This window comes from Conger conger, chromosome 4, assembly GCF_963514075.1.
Source record: "Conger conger chromosome 4, fConCon1.1, whole genome shotgun sequence".
In the NCBI taxonomy this organism is placed as follows: Eukaryota; Metazoa; Chordata; class Actinopteri; order Anguilliformes; family Congridae; genus Conger; species Conger conger.
In genome coordinates this window covers 23543578-23567736 of record NC_083763.1, presented here as the reverse complement: position 1 = coordinate 23567736, position 24159 = coordinate 23543578, and the positions used below count along the sequence as shown (strand labels likewise).

General features: G+C 45.3%; 1 protein-coding gene across 1 annotated transcript in view; it reads left to right on the top strand.

Annotated features, from left to right (window-relative positions):
• The first annotated feature begins 20521 nt into the window (after window positions 1-20521).
• LOC133126068 (rho guanine nucleotide exchange factor 4-like) overlaps window positions 20522-24159 on the top strand; it is a 52087-nt gene continuing 48449 nt past the window's right edge. Inside the window, exons 1-2 of the mRNA XM_061237873.1 lie at window positions 20522-22757; window positions 23861-24124. Coding sequence (XP_061093857.1) covers window positions 21135-22757; window positions 23861-24124 — 1887 coding nt within the window. The 5' untranslated portion in view covers window positions 20522-21134. The remainder of the gene's footprint in view (window positions 22758-23860; window positions 24125-24159) is intronic.

Below are 24159 nucleotides of genomic sequence, written 5' to 3'. Positions count from 1 at the left end.
CGGCAGGACAGAATCCACAGCTCCTGGCATGGAGTCTCCCAGCCTTTTGTCCAAAGGGGCCACAGCCAAACCAGCATGTCTACAGAAGAGACACAGTAAAGGCCTGATTGTTTCTACATCCTTTCCCTCAAATGGATGAAAACTGCCCTCCTAAAGGGTCCAAAGATGTTACAGTACACTTCCAAATGTTACTTATAATGACACAGTTGTAGTTTTGAAACAGAGCACAAAGGCTGCATTTTGATGCCTTTTTACATCTATTGATTCAGATTCACTGTTCAGAACCATAATTGTAAAGTGTACAGTCTTGTTACTGGGAAGTTTAATTCACCTCCTCGATATTTGATTTTCCTTTTACATCCTTTCTAAACTTATCCCAAAATGGTTTCAGTCTCATGAACTCACTTCAGTATTCATGTGTACTTGCTTTTCATGGATACCTCTTCTTCATGGCTTAAATTACATCCATGGATGAGCTGCAGGATCATGCATGATTGAGTGTCATTGAGTATCGACACGGGGGGCGACATGGCTCAGGCAGTAAGAGCAGTCGTCTGGCAGTCGGAGGATTGCTGGTTCGATCCCCCGCCCGGGCTGTGTCGAAGTGTCCCTGAGCAAGACACCTAACCCCCAAATGCTCCTGACGAGCTGGTCGGTGCCTTGCATGATAGCCAATCGCCGTCAGCGTGGGAGTATGTGTATGAATGGGTGAATGAGAAGCATCAATTGTACAGCGGTTTGGATAAAGGCGCTATATAAATTCCAACCATTTACTGTTTATCGGAAAGCACAAAATTGTGCATCATATGTCAGTTCAGATTTCAAATTCGCCTTAGAACCATTGCATAGACATCAATGTCAATGTGAACATAGATGAAAAGAAAATGGCTAACAAAATCCTAGTAGTATAGTAATAGTTATTCCTAAGGTTTCATTTTGTTTTCAGCTTCATTCTTTGCACTGTACAGATTTCATTATTTGCCAATATTACGCAGTGACAATGCACACTGTTATACAGTATATTGTCCGACAGATTCTCAGCTTGCACAAGCCTTTGGGTTCCCTAGTGTAATTGCCTTTGTAGATAGCAGCAATATTGCGAGAAAGCTATGGCTTTGTTATGCATTAGAGATGTGCCTTCTGCAGGTTTCTGCAGATAGCTACGGACGTGTTAGCAGGTGAAATCGAGAGGCCGCAGTTTGCTGGGTGAAGCACAGTATTCCCTCACCACACAGAACTGATTCAGTAGTGAATTCCCATCTGTCCCCTCTGTCAGTGTGGTGGTGCTGTAAAACTGTGATTTGCGGTTTGTCTCACAATAGGAAAGGTCATTGGAGAACCCCCTGGTGCCACTTTGCACATTCACCACTTGTGCATTCGAAAACTTGGATCATAGAGCAATCTCTAAGGTTTTGATCTTTGAAGTTGTCTGTCTGATTCATTTTTTGAATTATAATGTCATTCGCAGGCTAATTTGGTCACAGGGAATCAAAATGGGACTAGAAAGAAAAGCTTTTAAAAAAAGCCAAGAATTGGAGGGCATTATGGGAAAGTTGAGTGCTGTAGTGAGTGAGCAGGGCTGGCTGGGAGAGCGTTTTTACTGACAAAGGGAACTTAGGTGGCCAGTCTGATAAGTGGGCCATTGAGTCTTTCCTCCCAATTAGCTTGGCTACACAACTGCTGCTAAAACAACGTTTGGAATTGTTACATTCAAATAGAAATAGGATAGCCTAAGGCATGTTTTGACTCTAAAGTGAGTTTTTTATTTTCTTGTCTTTCTGCTGGGAAATTGGGCGAGTGACTCATTTATGGCTTACAGGAAGTATGTACGTGCCTGGTGTGATTTAGAACATTGCATGCCCTGTAGGGAAATAAAAATAATAATAAAAAATATTTGAACCACACGAAAGACTGAACGTAAAGTGAGCTGAGAAGCATTGTCTGTTGGAATTATTTTATACAACCTAAACTGGGACTGAATTTGCAAAGCAAGTCACTTTTTTGCAGATGTGCTACCGTTCTTGCACAACAGGGGGCAACATACAACAGCAGTATCAGCAATTCCTGTCCACAGCATGGAAACAGTTTAATTGATTTATATGCTTTTGATGCTTTCGTATTTGAGGGTAATGTTGAAAAAGGCACGTTTTAGCTATATTACCAAAGCAAATCAACCAGCATTTAATGTCTGATGCTTAACTCTTAACATTTAATCTGAACCATTTCACTGTTTACATTTTTTCCAGATTTTTCATTCTCTCCTGTAATTTACAATATGTACAGTCCTCTGTAGCTGTCAAACTTCCACATCTGTCTGCTAGTCCTTTAATTACCACATGACTGTCTCTTGTTTTGCTGATAATCTATTTTTAGTGTATTTGTCTGGAATAGTATGTCAGGAATTTATCACCACAACTTTGTCTGTCCAGATGAGAGTATGTTGTAATTCAGCTGGTGTTGCAGATTAACAAGGCCGGGGGATGTCTATGTTCCATGTTTGTGTGCGCAGCAATTTTCAAGTTTATTTACTTGTTTATTTGGGAAGAGAATAAATATTATTAATATTATATACAGTAACTCTTTAGATGAAAATATAAATTTTCAGCAGTGCTGTCAAAATAGTAACATGGGATTGACTGTTATTCTAGTTTGTAGATCCAGTCTTCTCTTTCTGCTTGCCATTTGTGTATGACTTACATATAGTGTCTCCAAAGAGTGTTTTTATTCATCTCTACATCTGTTTCCCTCACTGTTAGTTGAAGCTTATCCTCATCCGTTTTTCCTTCCCTCTTCCTCTGTTTTTCATAACTGGGGTCTTCAGCACATTAAGCAATTGAAGAGGAGAGGGCACTGAGAGGAATCGTGTAGCTGGGTTTGTGTGGTTCTATGTGTCTGGTCCAAGTTATCTGCACAGTTGAGCAGGGCTGCGCTGATAAGCCCTCATTGTTATGCATCTCCTTAGCATAAGCCGCTAGCACAGCTCTCTCCCTCCCTCCTGCACCCTCTCTGGTGCTAAGACTGTTCAGAATAGCAACAAGTACTCTAAGCATGCGTCAGTGGTCAGAGTGGAGGCACAGCAGGGCCCAGGAGTAGACTAGGAGAGGGATCTACCCTACACCACTCAAAATGTTGAGTGTTATGTACTTCCTTCGCAGTTTCTTCAAGGTAAGGGCTGTCGGATTTCTTCACCATGAATCAACAAAGAAGGGATAGCCTTTTCTGTTTCTGTTTCTCTTTTAAGTCTTTACAGTTAACCTCGCTCCGAGCCTCGTCCCTGGTCTCTAGTTTATTCTGTATGATGTAAAGATGGGGTCCGTGTTGTGGAATCAGTTATTGTGTCTGCAGTACAATATGTGTTATTGAGGGTAAAAGTTTCACTGTTTTTGTAGTGTTCAAGTAAAAAATGTAGTAGTTTGTCAGACACGGTTCACTTTTCTCATATCGTGGAGTTAAAGCTGTGATTTATAATGCTTCAGGATGCCATGGTTTGTGGGATTTATACAAACGCTATTCTGCTTTATGTCCGAAAGCATTGTGCTTCCCATGGCAACCTTCAATTAAATTGTCACCCGTGTGCACCTCTTTAAAGAGCAAAGTCTTGCTTATTCCTTTTGAGTTATTTTATTCATACACACACATCTGTGATTAATCAGTTACGCTGCTGAGAAAAATGCCTGGAGATTTTCCCACTACTATGACAGATCTTTGCCGTGGTGCCTGGCTCTCATCGGAGGGTGATGTTTAGGGGGCAGCGTGGGTGCTGAAGATCACGGGACTCTGTGCCTATTCAGACTAACTTTGGCAAGGCCTGAAGGGTTGCCATGGCATCCAAGGTCTTGTATGAAACCCTTTGAGTAGTTAAACAAGGAGGGGTTTTGGGAGAAAACTGTGGGCACAGATTAATTCATAAGTGGAGGGGACGTGGAGTCTTTGATGTGTTGTGATCGGTCTATAATTAGCCAATATAATGCTGAAATGCAAAGCAAAAGCACAACAGATTGTTACGAGTGGGAAAGATACTCTGATAAGTGTTAAGAGTATTTTTCCCAGAGAATGCTAAGGAAATCAGCCATTTTGTTTGTGCCCTGAGGCCTTGAGATGCTTAGTACTGTGTAAACCCACATGAAATGATGGCTAAAGATAGATAACTGCATTCAATTCACTGTTATTCCTCTTGGTAATGGGCCATTGAAAATACTCACAGCTAAGACATGGGCCATGATGTACTGTACCTGAAGTTTTGGTGATGAGTGTATAGAATTTTAAGGAAAGCAGAGCATGTCAGAGTTCAGGGTTGACGCAGCTGATTTGGGCTTCACCCGTGCCTCTCATTATAAAATACACTTGAACTCTTGCACAGGGTTAAGGAGACACAAATTCACTGCATGCCTGTGCAGTATTATAAACTGTGCTGTATCTAAAATGTTGTATATCATTCTTATATTTCAACAATCTCTGAGATAAATAATACACCTGGAATACTAAGCATTTTCTCAAGTTTACTAATTGCATTCTTCGTCTCACGTACACCCACGCACACATGCATTCCTTTATGCTTTCTAGTCTCGAGAGTCTCTAGAGACTTTAGTCTTTAGAATATCTCAGGACCCTGTCCCTCGTAGCCTCAAATTTGTGTCCATCCATGGTTGTGAGAGACATGCTCTGCTGACCTTGGTCTCCTTATCCCGGCCACATTCGCACCCGCTGGCCTGGCATTTGGTTGGGCAGCTGGCGCTTTGCTCTGCTACAGGAGGCACTAAGGCACTAAGCACTCCTCATCCTCATCATTACTTATCACCGGTCATCTCTGAGAGTCCTTCAGCCCACCTGCTGCTAGCGTGAATGACATTTCCTTACCCTGCCCCTATGCGTGTGCACACTCTCACGTGCACACAAACATGTGTCCACACACACACACACACACACACACACACACACACCCACACACTCGTACCTGCAACAGCCATGCTTGGGAGTGGGTGGTGTCTGTCAGTCAGTCATGTCTAACTTTAGCAGGGAGTAGATGAGGTGGAAAAGCTTGCAGGGTATGAGAAAAATGTTTGTTTCCTCCAGCAAGCTAGACAGCTCCTGGTTTTGCGCTCTGAGCTGGAGGGCATTACGTTACAAATGACGCCTTGCTCGAGGAATGTGGACATTTCTGTCAAGCCCTGTGGCTCCATAAAGAGGCAGTCATGTGACACAGGTCCCTAGGACACCTGTGAAGAGAACTGCTTGTGCTTTAATTGTGCGTTCAGAAAGAAGAAATCAGAAAATTGCCATTGTATGTGTGTGGGTGTATGTTTTATTCATGATGTTCTGGTGTGAGAGTTGATAGAATATTGCAAGACCATGAGAAGTATATGAAGCAACATCCACCTGCATGCCCTGAAGGTTTGCAACATGTGATTGACAGACCGAGGGCAGTATGTTCCCAAAGCTATGATTGCAGAATGACAATTTGTCATTTGTATTTTACCAGACCGGCATCTTTGGAATTAGATACATATCTCAAACTATGGCAGCAGTCAATTGTTGTTTTGAAAGATTATGACATTTTAAAGAGTCTGCATTATAGTTTTATACTTAGAAAATGTTCATGCTGATCTTGCCCCAAAAGGATGACTGGTCTGAAGTTTTTTTTTGCAGTATACAGTGGCTTCCCTCTTCATTTTTTGTATTTTGGGCTGAAGTGTTAGTATTAATAATAATAGTGCCTTTTACGTAAATGTCTTGAATCTTTAAAACATCACCAGGCACAGATCATTGCTGAATGTGGGTGCAGAGGCTGCTGGGATATGGAGCTACGTGTAGTGAGATGTTTGCTTGATGGGGTTTTTGGACCTATGAGCCTTTAAGCTGACAGGCAGATGAATATTAATCTACAATTCTACTCCTACCACACACTTTCCTGGAAAAAACTATGAATTTGAGATTTAGGATTTTGTTTATTTTGTAAATGTGCACTGCCTGTCCCCCCATCCACCCTACCAATTATTCTCTCTCATTGTGTTTTGGGGCTACTCACATATTATTTATGAACTCATGACTCCTTTTGGATGTTGTTAATATTATTTTACTTTATATTTCTGACAAATGTGAAATGTTGCAGAATATACAAACATAATAAATTTCACATCTGTGTCTCTGACAACAGTGGTTGTCTTTGGGTTACTTGTGGAAGAGAAGGGTGTTAAAGCTGGGGTAGGCAATCTTTGGGCTTGAGCAGAATCTGGGCAGAATAAGAAAGATTTTGAATATATACTGCGGCGAAAAATAATGCCCTTGTTTTTCCACATGAAGCTTGATAGCTTGTGTTGTAGAGCTTTGATTACTTAAAACAGCATTGGTCCCATAAATATTATGATACTTCTGGGTATGACTGTCAGGGCAAATCTAAGTGGAAAACAAGCTTTAAACTGGTACTTATCATGTCATGTTTTAGTTGTATACATATCAGGGGCATAGCTGCAGTAAAATTGATTTAGTCTGGTTGATGCAATGTTTTGAGTTTTAGCGCTGATGGAGTCCTGGATTGAATAGCTGGTAGGGATATTCTGAATATTGAGGCTGTGTGTGTGTGTGTGTGTGTTTACATGTGTGTGTTCCCAAAGTGTTGGAGGTTACAGAGGGACCACAATGTAACTGGAAAATTCAGCTGGATAATGAACTCCAAGGGGAACACTCCATTGCTTCCCAGATAAGATGGAACTTATTGGCCGTGGACTGAGTCCATGATTTTTCATTTATTTATACTGCACATATCAAAGCATTTTTGTGTGTGCGCGTTTATGTGTTTGTACGAGTGTGCATAATTGTGTGTGCATGTATATGAACTGGTCACGCAATCATGTTCTCTATCAATATGAATATAAACAGACTTTAACTATATAGCAGTTTAAACTGTGGTGCTTACATAGTCAGCCTGGTCTCACTCTAATTTGACGACCGGCGTCTGAATGTTCTGACCACTGAAACCGGCCTCTGTGTTCTGAAATCTGAATGTCCTCCCCTAGCAGTTGAAGTTAACAGTACTTTCTAATTCCCCAACCAAAGCTGAGGCACTCGAATGCTTGCGTTTTTGTGTCGCTATGCTCAATTAATGTTGTTAATGTTAAATCTTAAACCTAACCCTAACCATAACCTCTGTTGCTACATTTTTTTTGCTGTTTATGATTATGTGTAAATACATCTACTTTATATCTGTCATATTTATCCTTGCAATTGCAGAATATCATTGTGGGGTGGCACTTATCCAGAATTCAATATACGTGAACCGATTTCCAGGGCATGAAGAATCAGTGCAAGATCATGTTGACATAGTAGATAAGTAATCTGACTGTAAATGTAATGTATAGCATATGATTTTTTATGATACAGGAATACTGGAAGAGCATTCTGGGGGCCGTAGTTCAGGGAGAGAGGGGAGATCCCTCACACACGAAGATCCCCAGCACCGCTCTCCCACACTCAGATTAACCTCACCGGGCCTCACATCCTCGCCGCTTGGTGTCCTTTATCTAACCCCCTCAACAGCTTCTGTTTCTGGAGGAGGTGCTCGTAAGGCAAGACAGGGCTCCGGGGAAAGCCAGAGAGGAGGCGGTTTTGGGTGTCATTATTGCATGACCTCTGTTCTGTAAGAATACCAGCCCCTGCTTGTTTGCACACAAAGGAGGGGGAAATGTGATCTTTGGGATTTTACTTTTGTTGTACGCGCTGTGCGGAAAAACAAAGATATAAACGGATCTTTTCAACACAACCTGTTCTTTCCTTGGCTGTGAATGTGCGTACAGTAAGGAGCTTGGTAGGAGAAGGAACATTTCTTGTATCTGTGGGCAGGTACACTTAGGCTGCCTTATTTTACAGAGGGTCATTGGCCTTAACAGAACAGGTGTTGGAAGGTGAATTGAACCAGGGAAATTGAAATTGAATTGAATTGAAAATACGCCATGAACCATTTTGAGATATTTAGAAATAACTGAGTATCTACATTATACATGCTGGTGCACTTTGCCATAATATATTGACATTTATTGTGTAAATAAGAGGTCTTTATGACATGTCCTTGAAATAATGGTAATAATATTGATTAATTAGGATGGTACGTTTGCCATTTACAATTGGATCAAGACTAGAGGCAGTCCACTTTTTATTCAATCACGTTTTTTAACACGTGGTGTAAAGAAGTAAAATTATTTACTTTATGACACCTATGATAGCCTTCCCAACTGAACTGAGTATAGAAAACTGAGTAATGTATTCACAAATGGGGGGGGGGGTGTCTTCTGGCTGTAATTATGCTTATTGACAGCACCAGGGAGTAAAACGGATCCGGTCTGGAAGCGGCTGGCTGGGTGCCCAGGCCAGAGAATAAAGGGCTGTCTTTATCTCATACTGGCTTTGTTTTCACTGGAATCTCAGGGCAGGATGGCAGATGAACTTATCTGAGTGGAATCGTAAATGTTGACCTTTTCAGTGAGTCCACTGGGGTTTGCGCCGCACTGCTGTGTCGACAAATCCACCCCCCCCCCCCCCCCCCCGCCCCGGCTGGGCCCCTGGCTCCTCGCCCGGCCCCTGGCTTGGCCCCTGGCTCGCCCTCGGAAGGTCAGCCGCGTCAGGCGAGCATGCGCTGTCCTGCTGGTGGGTGTACAATGGGCAGCGTTGTGCACGTGGTGATGTGGGAAGTAGACCGCCCCTAGCCCTGCTGGCACTCGGCGGCATTTTCTCTGCAGTCTGCCACCGGCACCCCTCGCCCCACGCCGGCGGGCTGTGAGAGAGAGCGGCTAAAGCAGGTCAAAGTGAGAGTGGGACGGACAGGCTTCACACAAAGGCAGTGTGGATATGAGCCGTACTTGATTACGTATGCACTTGCCTTCATTGCCACACCCTTACAGTGCCCCTCCACTTGAAGGATTCACTAGACTTGCGGTCTGTACTGAGTGCAGTCTATTGCCTGTGAGGCGTCAGTCTCAAAGCTGAACCAGAAGGTTTAATAAACAAGGGCGGCAGCACAGCAACATGGACAGCGCTTGACAAGGAGGTAATCCTCTTAATCTGGATGCTTTACAAGACTTTCATATCCTCCACCTGCTATGAGTGGAAAAATAGGAGGGGGAGAGAGAGAAGAGAGACCAACAGAGAGAAGAGATGATAAAGGCATAGAGAGGGATGGAGAGTGCTGGCTAAATTAATTTTGCAGTGGGCTGCTGGGTGGTTCATTTGGGAATTCGGGTTCACGGATAAGCCCCAGTCTCGGATCGAATCTGGATCATGCCAGTGCTGTCTGTGGCCCGTAGCTCCATTGCATCGCCCAGGGTAGGGAAGGGTTCAGTTGGTTAGGGGTCCACTTTTCTTGGACTACATATCAAAGCCAAAATGGTCTTCCTCTGACTTGGCTGTAGTCTGTGATCTGAAACGGAATGGCTGGTAACACCACGTGTTGCAGAAGAGAACTGGATTTCTACACTGTCCTGAAGCAGCAGTTTTCACTCGTGAACTTGGCTGCTGATGAGGATAATTGGACATTTCAAATGAGGGTGAGAATTGGATGTGTTCAGCCCCGCATTGGGTGCAGAATTTATTTTTTGAAATTACAAGTAATTTTGCAGTGGTGCCATTATATTACACCTGAACAGTGCCACATTAAAAGTTCAGGCGCATACACGCACAGGCACACACGCACATGGACATGAACAACATTTTTATTGAACCTCTACATTTAGCTTACTCTTGATTTCCAAGCAACATACCTCTTATGAATTATCAATAGGAAGATAAGTTAACAGTGGTGTGGAATTTCCATTTGAGAAGAGCACTCTCGAAGATAGGCCTAACAGACTTCATCATCGGCTACCAAACCTGCTGTTGTCCTGCAAGATTATGTACTGGGTGACATGTCCTGGTCTAAAGCGGATTATTAATATTTGTAAATGATTTTTTTCCTTATTTGAAATTAGCAAAGCAACAGAAAATGTTTGGTCCTGTATTGAAGATTGATACTGTTGATAAGGTCTAACTGCTTTCATTTGCTGTGGCACATGGGTGATAGACACTAGACTTCCTGGGATTGTACCACGACCTCAAGAAGGGTGGATTGAGACATTTGAATGGTGAATTAAGCTCCCAATCTACAAATGTAGAGTTTTCCATGAGCTTCCATAGCAGAACAGAGCTAGGCAACCGTTCTGTTTAATCAGTCATTGTGTTGATTCTGTCAGTTAGTAGATCTGTATGGCCTGTGTTTACATGCGTTGCATTGGGGAGTACAAAAGCGATTAGCTTCTGTTCCCCCTGCCCCTTGGTGAATATTGGAGTGAAAATGTACAGCAGAGATGAGACTCAAGAAGGAGAGCTACATTTTACGTTGTTAGTGATATCAGATGCCTGAGAACTCCATATGGTATAGGCTTGTTTTGTATATGTCAGAATCCATCATGGATATTGAAATCCAGATCTTTGTATATAGTTTCAACAGTCATAGAATTGGTGTTGGCATCGTCACACTCTGTCCACTGCAGTGTCCCTCTCTGCCTAGATTTTCTGGTTTAGTCCCGGCCTCCAAAATATTCTTCCTGCCATGAAACATTTAAGGATGGGAGGGGGCAGGGTTTCAGTGATACAGGGAGAATTCCCTGGCTCCTCTCCACCCCCCCCCCCCCTCCCATCCTCCACCCTTCCATTGAGCAGGGATTGAATTACCCCCCTCGAATCTGTGTCGCCGGAGGGACAGTGGAAGGTGGGGCTTGAATGACCTCGGGGTGTGACGGTAGGGGAGGGAGCCTTGTGCCTCGGCATCCAGAGCGACGCCTAAAGCACATCTTTACGTCGGGACTGCATCCCCGTCACCACCACAGGTGAATAGAGGCTTCTGGCTGCACCTAGAACTGGACTTCTGCTGGTTCTTCCGCCCAGCGCAGGTAGTCAATGGACGTGAGTGTTTTCTGTCTCCTTTAATAATTTATCATCAGCCAGCTGTCCGTCTTTGGTCAGCTGCTTCTCCTGCATGTCCTACATTTATTGAGTGAAGTGATGTGTTCAACATTTGACCATTTTTCTTTCACTTTTGGACAGTATAACTTGCAGCTCTCAGGACTTGTATTTATAGCATCAGGATCAAAGGAAAGAATGGAAGATATTCTTGCTCAAACGTTCTTTTTGGTGGCGGCGGTTGCCTGTGAAATCCATTCTGTTCTCTGTAAACTGAGCACACCAGTGAGAACTGAGGCCTCCTCAGATGACAGAGGGCACTCCCTTTTACTGTTTTCTTGGTTGTACGTCATTCCCTTTTGCAATTCTGGCTGTTATTCACATTTATTATTTTATTTATACTCTGCCATATTGTCTCTCCTATCCTCCTCGCTTTCTCATATGTCATTTTGGCTCTCCTGTCCACGATGATGTTCACATCTATCTATCATTATGTCTCTTTGATTATCTTGTTTTTTTGCCCTGCCATTTTGTTTCAGATTTACTTCCCTGTACTTTTATTTAGCTCTACAATTCTTGAATAAAAGAACATATTTTGTTTTCTAGCTCAGCTTTTTAAACCTTTTTCTGATGGACTTATCCTGGATTTTCAGTAGTATGTGAGTTTTCTACTTGATGCTCTAATTCAGTACTAACCTCCACTTTGCCCCTTTCTTTTTTGTAAAGTGATTTCATGTGAACATACTCACACATGGTAAGGATATTCATGTAAAGGACATTGCAGCAATCCCTCGCCCTCTCTCCAAAGAAGCAATTGAAAAACTGAATATCAAAATAAATCTGCTGTGGTTTTAGACTTGATAGCTTGGAGATAATGGTTGTTCATCAAATTAGAAATAATGCAAATGGTATGGAAAAACAAACCTATGCTAGCAGTCCAGTAGCTGTCAGATAGCTTGTGCAGTGTTTAGAAAGGCCCTCTCTATTGATTCAGCTTTGGCCAGAGGATCCCCATCTTCCTGCTTCTTACCACTGGGTCAGATACACAGTGGCCCACACCTGAATCAACAGCATCCCACTACTACACGAGTGATCAACATCCTCTTTTTTTGTCTACCTCACACATGGTTGAGGCAGAAGCTAGCAGACCCAGGTGTCATAAGCTCCCTTCCCCCCTGCGGGAGTTTTGATGTCACCCTTCATTTGAGCTCGCCTGCACGCCTCTGAGTTGAGCAGAAACTTGCGGAGCAGTACATTAGGGCCACCTGAGGGTTTGAACGAGAGTTGCCCTCAAGCAGTCTGTGCACCAGGGACATGTATCACGTAACGACTCCGCCTACATGACGGGAAAGGGTTGCAAAGTAAACCGGAGTTGAGGAGTCACAAGTCCAGTGTGACTGGTAGTAGATGGATGGTGCGAGTAGAATGAGGACCAACTTGTAACTGCGTTACAGTCCTGGAGTGGTGCCAATGCAGTGCAGGTACAGTGCTCATGTGTCTGTCTGTCTGACTGTGTGTGTTTGAGTGGGGATTTAGCAGAGTAGGGGGCCTTCCCTTGGTGTATGTGGTGTATGTGTGTGTGGGTGCGTGTGTGTCTCTGTGTGTGTTTTAAGAGTGTAACCCATCTCATTAATACACTATTACAAGTTTGAGACTAATTCACATTTTTGTGATATGCAGGATTCAGAGAAAAGCTATGGAGGATTTGCTAGTGTCTTTACAGAAGCCTTGCATGTGGCCAGTAAAGTGCCTGTTAGTGTAATGGTGTAGTTTTTGCTGTAACTGGGACCTGTTTGAGCTGTTGTTCATTTAAGTACAGTAGTTGTGTGATGTCAACTGGCTGCAATGCCACATTATGCGCCTGGCCGTGCTGAAGCATCAGTGCAGGGAACTGCAGCTCTAACTACACAGAAACAACAGTGACATCTCGAAGCCTGACAGCCAGATGCACAGGTTTCAGAAGGGTCTAAATAGGTAGCTATACAGTACATTCAAAGGGGGGACTACTGTGCTGTATCAACTTGTGCTGTGGTTTCAGAAAGGATTTCTCACTCATTGCATAGTAAAGATAACACATCTACAGTGTTTACAGTCCCACTGGAGATGAGGGAAGTGCAGGGATGCAGGAGCACACTGAACCTCAGCGGAGTTTGGAATCTGCCCGGGATCCCCTGGAACACTCCCCGCACCCTCAACCCCTGACAGAGTGTGGGTCTCACAGCATCCAGGCGAAATAAAAATGCTCTTTTAGCAGGGGGAGATAACATCAGCAAATTGTCTGGATTCAGATGCCGGTGATACATTCAGACATTCTGAAAGGGATTTTGACAAGTTGACTGTAGATAGAGCACGTGGATTGGTTGCTAAGAGGTTATCTGTAAAGTTACCACAGTCGTGTTAGGGTGATGCGTTACTGATTATCCAGCTCTAATTCCTTTTACGTTAACCTGAACTTGTGCCCACAGAGGTGGACAGAGGTGATCACGCCAGCTGCTAGTCTGTACAGGACTCTGTGTTTAATGTCCGCACGGTCACTGAGTCTTGTTTCTGTCTCCCTTCATAATGTCAGGGAACAGTGGAGTGGGGCGGGGAATGATAGAACAAGTTCTGAGGGTTGATGATTTCCTGCAGGCCATCCCTGTGTGAATGTATAAAATGTGATCATTCTGGATATGTGCTGCAATTTTTCTCTTTTATAATAAAGGGGAAGGGTTGGATGTAGCAGATGATTATCTGTTTTACTAGACTGAGCATGCCTTTAAAATAATACAAAGAACTGGCTAGTCTAGAATGGACATCCTATGGCAGGCATTGAAATCCAACAGCCCTTTTCCTGAAGCATGTCTCCAAGGAAATACCAGTGAGATCAACATCAGTGACATCACAAATTCCTCGTATTGCAGTGTAGCTGTTATTTTAGTGTAGGAATATGCTCACAAAAACAGGTTTTGCCCTAGTGTGTGTGTGTGTGTGTGTCAGAGAGAGAGAGAGAGAGAGAGAGAGAGAGAGAGAGAGAGAGAGAGAGAGAGAGAGAGAGAGAGAGAGAGAGAGAGAGAGAGAGAGAGAGAGAGAGAGAGAGAGAGAGAGAGAGAGAGAGAGAGAGAGAGAGAGAGAGAGAGAGAGATAAAACACAACTGACATCTCTCAGTGGCATTCCCTGGCTACATGTTTGCTTGTGTTTGTTGGACCCTTTACCATGGGACATTTACGATTGATTGACAGGTTCCTACAGTACCTGTAAGCAGGGTGCACAGTTTGCAGCACATTTACTGTATACAAAGCACCCAAATTTCAGTTCCTATCCTGTACCCTAACCACTCTTCCACGCTCTCCTACACCCCTGCTCTCTGTTTTGCTCACATTACAGATGGGAGCTCAATCCCCAAAACATGATAAGATATGGGGACAGAGAACAGCCATTCCGACAGAATGCCCCTTATTTAACCAAAATGGTTCCATCACTCACCTCCTCTGGCTTCCTGTGAGTTGCAGACGAACCCATGCCAAGTGGAGCAAGGCAGGATAAAACAGATCTCAGATTTATCCTGAATATAGGGCCAAACAACACATGGCTTTGCTTAAGCACACATACACACAACAGCAGTAGGCTGGGACAGCTTGATGTGCAGGTGTGTTTTTGTATGCTTCATGCTTCTTAGCAGGAGATACCAGTTCTCTTCAGCCTTGTTTTCTGGGATGGCACTGGCGCATGATTTATATAATATGTAACCTCCCCCTGTTGGACCATCGATTATCAAACCTGAACAATCTAAAATTAAATTATAAAAATTTTTTTTTTTGGGTGTCTCGGTGGCGCAGCCTGTAGAGCACTGACCGCATGCTCATTGCGAGCCGCGACGTCAGCGGTTCAAATCCGACCGTCTGACATTTGTCCCTTTCCCTCTCTCGCTCCCATTCTTCCTGTCTCTCTATACTATACTGTCCAATAAAGCTGAAAAAGGCCAACAAAAAAATATATATTATTACATTTTTCATTTTTTGTGCATGCATACTGTACCTGTGTTAACCTGTTCAAATGAGAGATACACCTTTATTTTGCTTAAGTGTTTCAGTTTTAATATATACTGTAGGTTGTTAGAAGTATCTGCTGTGTGATGAGTTCTGAATATTCCCTGTCATTCACGTATTTGTTTGACTGAATTGAAGGTCTGGGTCACTTGCTTACATGATTGTGCTATTATAGACCCGTTCTACAGAAAACCATTGTTTATGTTTTTCTTCTATTGTGGAAATGTGTATGCGGTCCTGAAGCATATTTTACGCTGTGTCAGGAGGTTCCATGTTGACAGCAGCAGTAAGGCGTGAGAGGATTGACCTGTTGATGCCTGGTCACATGACCAGGAGTTACTTCAGGCTGCATGTCAGGTGGAGGTCACCACAGTCTGATCCCTCCCCTCACAGATCCCTTTATGTGCCAGATTTTCTTCCATTGTGGGTGGCACGCAAATGTAAGGACGTGTCATGGCATGCCATTACTTTGGACAAGGCATTTACTGGGTATATTGTATGCATGTGGTTGACTTCAATTTTGTTCATTATTTTATTAAAATCGATGCTTATGTTGCTGGATGTAGAATATGTAATGAACTGAATATGTTCATTTTCTAATATATAATTTAATTGCATTAATGTCATCATTTACTATTATATTTACCATTTTTGTATATCTGTATTAGAGAGGTTCCATATATAAATAGAAGTAAATATTTTATTAAAATAGTTTCCACTCCCTTTTGTCTTGTCCATGTGTAATCACCGCCCTATGTGAATTCACCTGTCAGTCATTTCCTGACATTAAGCTGTCGGTGGGTGGTCACATGACCATTTTGAAGCTGGGTCAGGATGGCCGCATACTGTAGATGAGGGTCTGGCTCTGTTCTCCACACCCTCTTCCACATCAAGGCTTGTGCTAGAGCCGGTTATTTGTTCAAGGCTCTCTGGCGGCATCAAGTGATTCACCTTTCTCATTGTTTGCTGCACTTAGGTGCAGCTTTAAGTATTTAAGCCATTTAAGTAACTGGGATCTGGTTAATTTGTGGAAATAAGAGCAGCCGGAAGGTTCCGGAATGGGCTGGCAGCCAATGCAGACCCGCCTCCTATCCGCTACTCGTGTGAACCTCCGTCGGCTGAAGTCTTTCATTATTCAGCACGGTGTGACGATACGTCACCCATCAGAACATAGTAGCCTCACTTATCTACCTGTGGTCCTATTATAAACACATTCTCATAGAAGGCAGCAGTACCGAGTAGGGGCTTGTGACTATAATCAGAAGCATTTTGAGTCCCAGGTAGGCTATTGGCTGTTTACCCTTGAGAAAGGTTCTTAAGTGGAATTTGAATGTATGACTGGTGAAAATGCATTTTGTTCTGGATAATAGCAACTGCTAAGAAAATGCAAGCAAATAATGATGAATGTCATCACACTTTCTGGAGCCTCCTGGCCAGTTCAGCCAGGTCACCCTTTGGTTTTGGTCCCCTGAGGTGACCCCCCTCCTCTCAGCCTGTATGTACGCACGTTATACCCTTACGGAATTGTGACGCACATACAGACAAAAGCCTACCAATGTTGCTGTGGTATTGCGCATGTGGATGCCCGTTGTTCATGTTGTAATGCTGCTAATGAATTATAATGGGAAATAGGTTTGGTCACTTTTGTGAAATTCACCCGATGAGCTGTCCAACATAAAAACTGTTTTTTCCCCCTGGAGTGCTTCTTTAGCGTCATCATGTGATAGATTGTATCGCACTGGAACATCTCAAACCCAACCACCTCTCTCCCCCTGGAGAGCTACGCTTATCACGCTGTTACTGCTGTGGCTGCTGGCACACAGCCTTCCATTAAAGTAATTAAGCTCCCTAAAAAGTCCACTTGCTGCCTTTCTGTTTTGCCTCATATGATAATTGACCCCCTGCAGGAAATGCCCTGAGATCTGTGCTTTTCCACCTCACTGTGACGGGAGTTCCTGTGCATGCCACCACAGACTGCCTCTGTTTAGAAACCCGGGCTTCTTAGTGTCTCCCTACATTGATGGGACTGGTCTGGAATAGAAATTGAAAAGCGCTTGAGAAGAAAGAGAGCAGAAACTATTCTACCCCTTCTTTCGCTCTCTCTTTCTCTGTCTCTCTCTTGCTGCCTGTGGCTTTTGTGAGAACTGGTGTCGCACGGGTGTGTGTGTGTGTTCATGCAGGTAGCTGGGCGTTGACAGGATGGGAAGTCCCTGTAATTCAAGACTTTGCCCCAGTGGGACGCAAGCTTGCCGTGGAGGATAATAAATAGTAGATAAACTAGGCAAAGGAAGAAGAAGCGTGGGAGAGAGCTAGAGAAAAACATAATTTAATTGACCTGACCTAAAGAGAAGACAAGGATGAAAAGACAGGGTTGGTGTCGTAGCCCAGAAGTGTGAGGGAACATGGGAGCTGGGACCAGCTGGGTGCTCGTACGCACCTGTGACCTGGTCTTTGATGCAGCTGTGTTCTCAGGACTCTGGAGTGTAAGTCTCACCTTGGGGGGGTGCTATATCTGTTTCTGCAGCGTGCCGCACTCGGTGTGTCCGTGCACGGCAACATATGAACGGCTTTGCTGTGGCTTACGGTGATACAGTCGTGTGGTTTGTTTTGAAAATATGCTTATGGAGATAGAGGGTTGATTTTGCGACAGTTCCTGTGGGGTTTGTATTACTTTGAAATTTGTTGGCTATGGGATGAGAAATTATGCATTACTAAGAGCTATGAACAAACTTAATTTCATGAAGTTATGTTAGTTCATGTTACTGAAGTTTTTTTTTAATTATATAAGATAAGTTGTCAAAATAAGGATGTAAGTTTATGTGTGTGTGTGTGTGTGTGTGTGTGTGTGTGTGTGTGTGTATGTGTATGCAAAAGCAAAGAATGGCGTTCAAGATAGATTAGAAATGTGTGGCTAATAATTTACAGTGTGACTAGTGTGGCGATTGTTGGTACATTGGTAGTAGCCTTCTGTTGGAAATCTTTGTATGGTACCTAAAATGTCAATTAATATACCCCTGTTGTTCACACTTAAATTTATATTTTTATGAATTAATCACAGAATGACAAAATGAGTGTTCACTGAACTGATATGAGTGCTGATATGGTGTTGTACTGTCTAAATGTATAATTCTGTACTCTGTAATGTTCTGTCAGTGGCTCCATTTAGGTCATCAAATGTTCTGCAGTTTTGTTTCTCTCCATCTCACTCTGTATATATCTGTGCTTGTGTTCAGCAGACCCAGGAAGCTCTTGAGGAGCCTGCGAATGACAGCGAGCACCTAGAGGACGGGGACGAGGGCCAGAATCTTCTGGAATGGGGCGGCCGGACACAGGACGCCGCGGATGAATGCTGTGACTCACGCCCGTGGCACAGTGACACTTTCTCTGACCTCTGTTCTGACGGGGAGGGCTGCTTCTCCACGCTGCTGGCAGCCGAGGAATCGTACCTGGGATGGCGCCCGGAGAACAGCTTCCATCCCCCTGAGTGCAGATCACGACCCAGAGAGAGGAGCCTGCGCATCGCGAATAGCACAGAGACGCACGGCGGACACGCCCCAGAGACGCACGGCGGACAGTGCTCAGAGACATACTGTGCAGAGACACTCTCCACAGAGACACACTTTGGACATGACACAGAGGCACACAGCGGACAGAACACAGAGACCCACAGCGGACACAGTACAGAGGCACACAGCACACACGGCACAGAGACACACAGAAGACAGAGCTCAGAGACGTATTGTACAGAGACACTGTCCACAGAGACACATAGTGGGCAGCACACAGAGGCACAGTGTACAGTAACACACAGTGGACAGAAAACAGAGACATACTGCACAGAGACACTCAGAAGACAGAGCACAGAGAAGCATGATACTGATATAAACCACACTGATACACGCAACACAGATGCATATAGTGGATGCAGCACACACAACATAAGGACACACAGCCCAGAAGTGTGCTGCACAGATACAAATAGAATACAGTTGCAAAGCCTACAGACACAGAGCACAGAGATACGCAGTGTGCAGGCACACAGGGTAGAAAAAGATAACCCAGAGACATTCAACACCAAGACTCACAGCAGAGAGGCGTATATTATAGAGACACACAGCACTCAGTCACACAGTACACAGAGCGCAGAAACACTCATCACAGACAGGCACAACACAAGAACACAGAGCACAGAGGCATTTGGCTCAGAGACTATCAATACAGAGACAAGTGGTGCCAACAGTACAGAGATATGTGAGGGTCAAAGCACAAATACACACCTACAGACCAGTCTCCTGGTGCAGGATGTTCATGTTGGCCATGTGCCAGAAGAGACTGAATTCTCCAAGGCACATAAGAGTGTTGACAGGATAACCCACAAAACATCTGCAGAGGAGGCAGGACTTCCTCTCCTAGAAGACGTTGGTATTCCTGGCACCTCTGCAGAAACCAAGGCCTGCTATGACCGTGCTGGGGTGGGCTTCGCTGTGAAGCACAGAGACGTAGACGTGGTCCCCCCTGCCCCACTCTCCTTCGAGCAGCCCTGCTCCCAACCCCCGCAGGACTTTGGACCCGATGATGTTACAGAAATCTGCCAGCTTATCTCTGAGCTGCTGGGGTTGCTGAATGACAACACCGAGGAGGAGGGTGGGCATATCCCAGTGACACCGCCCTGCTCTAACCCCTGCAAACGAGTCAGCACTGACAACGGGCAGAAAGCGAGCCCACTATCCCCCCAAGGGGACAGTGAGGTCAGTCACCCTGAGTGCTCCAGGCTTGTGGATTCCTCACAGCTGACTTCACAGGCCTCTCCAGGAGAGAAGAGGGCAGACTCTGTGCTTGGCCCGCTAGGGCGACAGGATGACCACAACCTCCTTTCTGCTCCACATATATACTGTGTGGAAAGTGCTCACTCTCAGCCTGAGTCACACACTGGTGCGTTCAGGCTTTCTGATCATCCTCTTTTGTGTGATATAGAAAGAGCTCACTCTTCTCCTGAGTTAAATACAGGCTCTGTCAAGTTTTCTAATAGTCCTCATTTTGACAGTGTAAAATGTGCTCACTCTTCACCTGAATTAAACACGCGCTCAGTCAAGTTTTCTAATAGTCCTCATTTGGACAGTGTAAAGTGTGCTCACTCTTCACCTGAATTAAGCACAGGCTCAGTCAAGTTTTCTGACAGGCTTCAATTGCACAGTGTAGAAAGAGGTCACTCTTCACTTGAGTTAAATACTGGATCAGTCAATGTTTCTGATGGTTCTCTATTGGACAGTGTACAATGTGCTCACTCTTCTCCTGAGTTAAACACAGGTGGATTCAAGCTTTCTGTTGCCTCTTTATTGCACAACCCAGCAAATGCAGAAGACTCAGCCCCCTGTAGCCTTTCTAACATCACATTTGGAATCAGTGATAACACATTGACATTTGCTACAGTTGAGCCATCGACCCTGATCCCAAAAGAACTGGATGTGTTGGACAGTGACAAAGACACTGACCCTAACGAGGGGGAAACACTCAACACCAGTGGCTCTGATCAGGATGATATACCAGTGAGGAGGATAGAGATCACAATCGGAACCAGCTCTACGTTATGCAAGCAGGTGCAATCCCACCTGGTTCAGCTGAACGGGGTATCCGAGGAACACTGTCACACTTCATCTGACTGGCACTCTGACCCCAACAACAACACTAAGACCCCAGCAGAGCAGCGCCACAGTGGTTCTCTCACTCACCCGGAGGTCACTACAGCAAAGCAGTCAGCGGACATTAGCTCGGAAGAGGCAGGTGGGCACTCTTCGAGCGACACCCTTCAGCAGACCCTGGACAGAGACACTGGGTCCTCCAGCAGTGCTCTAAAGGTAGAAGACCCACCCAGAACTTTAAAACCTAAGCTTAGAGCTTGTAGCAGCAACGACTTTGAGGGTATCAACTTTGAGCTCGACCAGTCAGAGGTACAGGAGCTGGAGAGGCTTCATCAACAGGGGTTGCTGACAGATGAAGACAGCACAGTTAGTCAGAACCAGGACGTGGAAGATGTGAGCACCACCAAAAGGGTCTCAGGTTCCCAGTCAACCCTGCAGAACAATGACCCAGAGAGACTTGAATCTTTAGCCTGTTATCTGGAAAGCAGGGGCATACTTTTGCACACAATAGAATCAGAGGAGGAAGGACACACGTCAGATTTAATGTCAGAGACATTGGGGGAAAATGTTCCAGCAGGAGAAACCATTGAATCCAACGCACTGAATGAGAGTGTGAAGGATAGGACAGGGCCTGGCTCTGAGGACGTGTCCTCTACCCCTTCCCATCTGATGAGTTTTCGAGAACACTCATCCGGTGTCGGCTCTGAGCAGCAGCTGACCAGTGTTTCTGATCCAGATGACCAGAAGATGATTGTGGTGCCCAATGGGGACATGGCTAACCAGAGACACCGTAGCCCTACCACCGTCTCACAGGACTTGGACAACACCAGCACCAACAGCGAGGAGACGGATGATAACCCCTCCTTCCTTGGAAGCACCGTCAGCCTCCACAGTGCCACAAAGGTCAAGGGGACCAAGAGTCGCTCTGGCAGCAAGGGTTCCAAATTCTCTGTCTTTTCCAAAATGCCCTCCTTTAGAAAAGGCAAAGCGGTGGTACGGGAAAGCAAGAGCAGGACGGACTCTCAGGATGCCCTCTTCTACAGATCGCACCTATCCCCCAATGCTCCACAACTGAAGGAGCTGGAGCAACAGGGTGAGAACTCAGATGACGACGTCTTCAGCAAGGATGATGTTCTCAACCAGTCCGTGGAGAAGGTATTCGGGGTTGTAAGGCACGACCTTGATGCAGAGGATCATGGATTCAGCCTATCTACCCCACGCACAAAGCATGTCCGACGACTTTATGAGCAGGGCACCCACAATGGGGACCCAGGAAGCAGCCCTGAAACACCCCCACCACCAGAGGGTGTGGGCTATAAGAGGAGCAAGAGCAGTGACAGCTTGAGTCTGCGCCTCAGGTTTGCCCAGGCCCACAAGTCCCTGTCCAGCTTCTTTGAGTCCCGGGCCAACGATAAAGAGAACGAGGAGGAGGAGCCACCCCAGCCAGCAAGTGATAGGGCGAAGGCCAAGCATGCTCGGAGGAAGCTGAAGAAGGCCAAGGAGGCGGAGTTCTTTAAACAAGCTCTTTCACTGTCAGATGCAGACGGGAACAAACCAAGCTTCCGGGCCCAAGGCTCGGCCTGGGATAGTCCCAGCCCACAAGACTCTCCTGCCAGCTTGCGGGCTACATGCCACACTGATCCCCTGAACAATATAGGTGCGCTACAAGACTCTGCGGGGGAGTCCCCTCAAGAGAGCCGGTCTGAGTGCAGGAGAAGGAGGGGCCTACCCAATGGGCTATCAGTCACCGGCCAGTCACCCGACTCCAGTCACCCCTCCTCGGACGACTCTGAGACTTCGGTCCCAGAGGACTACGGCCCCCGGTCCCCCATGAGCCCCAGTGCCACAGCCACCCTGTCTAGCCAGCTCACCCCCACCTGGGATGTCCCGATCAGACCCATGAGTCCTAAGCCCCAGAGCCCCCGACCCGGCGGCCAATGCAGGACTTTCCGCTACCCCTCCTCACGGGCCAGTACACTGTCCCTCATCCTGGTGGGACAGGGAGCCAGTGTGGAGGGGCTTTCTGACCCCCCCAAAAAGCCAAAGACTCTAAAGCCCAGAGCGACCCCATGCACATCCCCAAACTCAGAATGCCAGCATGAGGACAGAGTGGGCAGGCAGTCCCAGATCAGTCTCGTCACCTCCATGTCCGTTGACGAGTTTGAGGTAAGGAGATGAACAGGCATGACATTATGTACTTTGCGTGTGGAGCTGTAGCTGTTTTAATAATGCTCATTCATGCAACTCCTTAAACCCGGGTTGTTTACTTGTGTATTTGTATATAACTGCCATCCCTTTCAGTACCTTGCATTAACATGTGGAAAAACACAAAAATACAATGTACAGAATACAAAATGCAATTAATTAAAATAGAGGCTTAAGATTTCACAATTATAAGACTTCCCTTCATGGAAATATAACAAATGTCTCCATATCTGCAGTGTCCCCAGATCTAAGGTATTACACAATTATGAGCAGCATGAGCTATGACAAAGAACAGTATGCTTCATTGCACATGAGAAAAGACAATAAACAAAGATTCACAATAAACACCCAAAATGCTCTTCTTGTAAAAGTGCTTTGCCTGTTTGCTATTGAGCATAAGCAGAACTGTGGAAAGTGGTTTGATTTCAGCTGTGGAGACTTGTGCTGTGTTTTTCTTCTTCTTTTCTGGGATTGTCCCAGGCTCGGTGCGGGGGGAGGAGTATAAATAGCTGGATCTTGCTCTTAATCCTTTGCTTCATGCAACGTCAGCCCTCCAGCCAGGCCAGAGTGTGTGCTACTCAGGGCCTTGCCAGTAACACTCTGCAAAATAAGAATTTCTTTATCTCACACTTTCATCTCCTCTGCCAAACAGGGACTGGAAGGAATGAGCAGGCAAAGTCGATTTACATTCTGTGACTTAATCTTCACAGTATTTAGCCGCTTTCCCAAGCCCTGGTAACTGTGTTGGTTGTGCCTCCTAGTGGTGCCTTTACAACACACAGAAGAACTGGAATGAGGAGATTTGAAGCGTGGTTGTATTTATTTTAGCCATTGTATTTACGTAGGCTCAGGCAATTGCAGTGCTTGTCATGGGCCCTGAAATTATGTATTGTTTGTGGTCAGCCCTGCCGTTGCTCATGACACAATTGGAAGGCAAAAAAAATATGTTCATCACATCTGTTTAAGTTAGCTTAAATACGATTGATTATTGATTATTGCCAAGTAGCACCTGATTTGGTGTGTTAAGTGTGCTGATCTGTAATTGGTTTAATGTGTGCTGGAAGCTCACACAGGAGGCTAGTAAAGCAGCCAGCCTGGACCGGGGGAAGAGGCCACTGCCTGAGTCGGGCAGCTGCATACTGTTCCAGCGTCAGCGGGCGGAGTCCTGTCCTGACCCGGCGGCCAAGCGAGAGGCAGGGAGGCGCCGGCGCTGCTGCTCGGACGACCTGTGGATCGAGGAGGAGAGGAGCCGCAAGAGGAAGCTGGCCAGGGTGGCGAGGGCCAGCCTCAGCCAACTGAGCGGGCAGCTCTGGGGAGAGCCAGAGAAAGTAAGGCCGTGTCTCAACGTGGTGGATGCGATCAC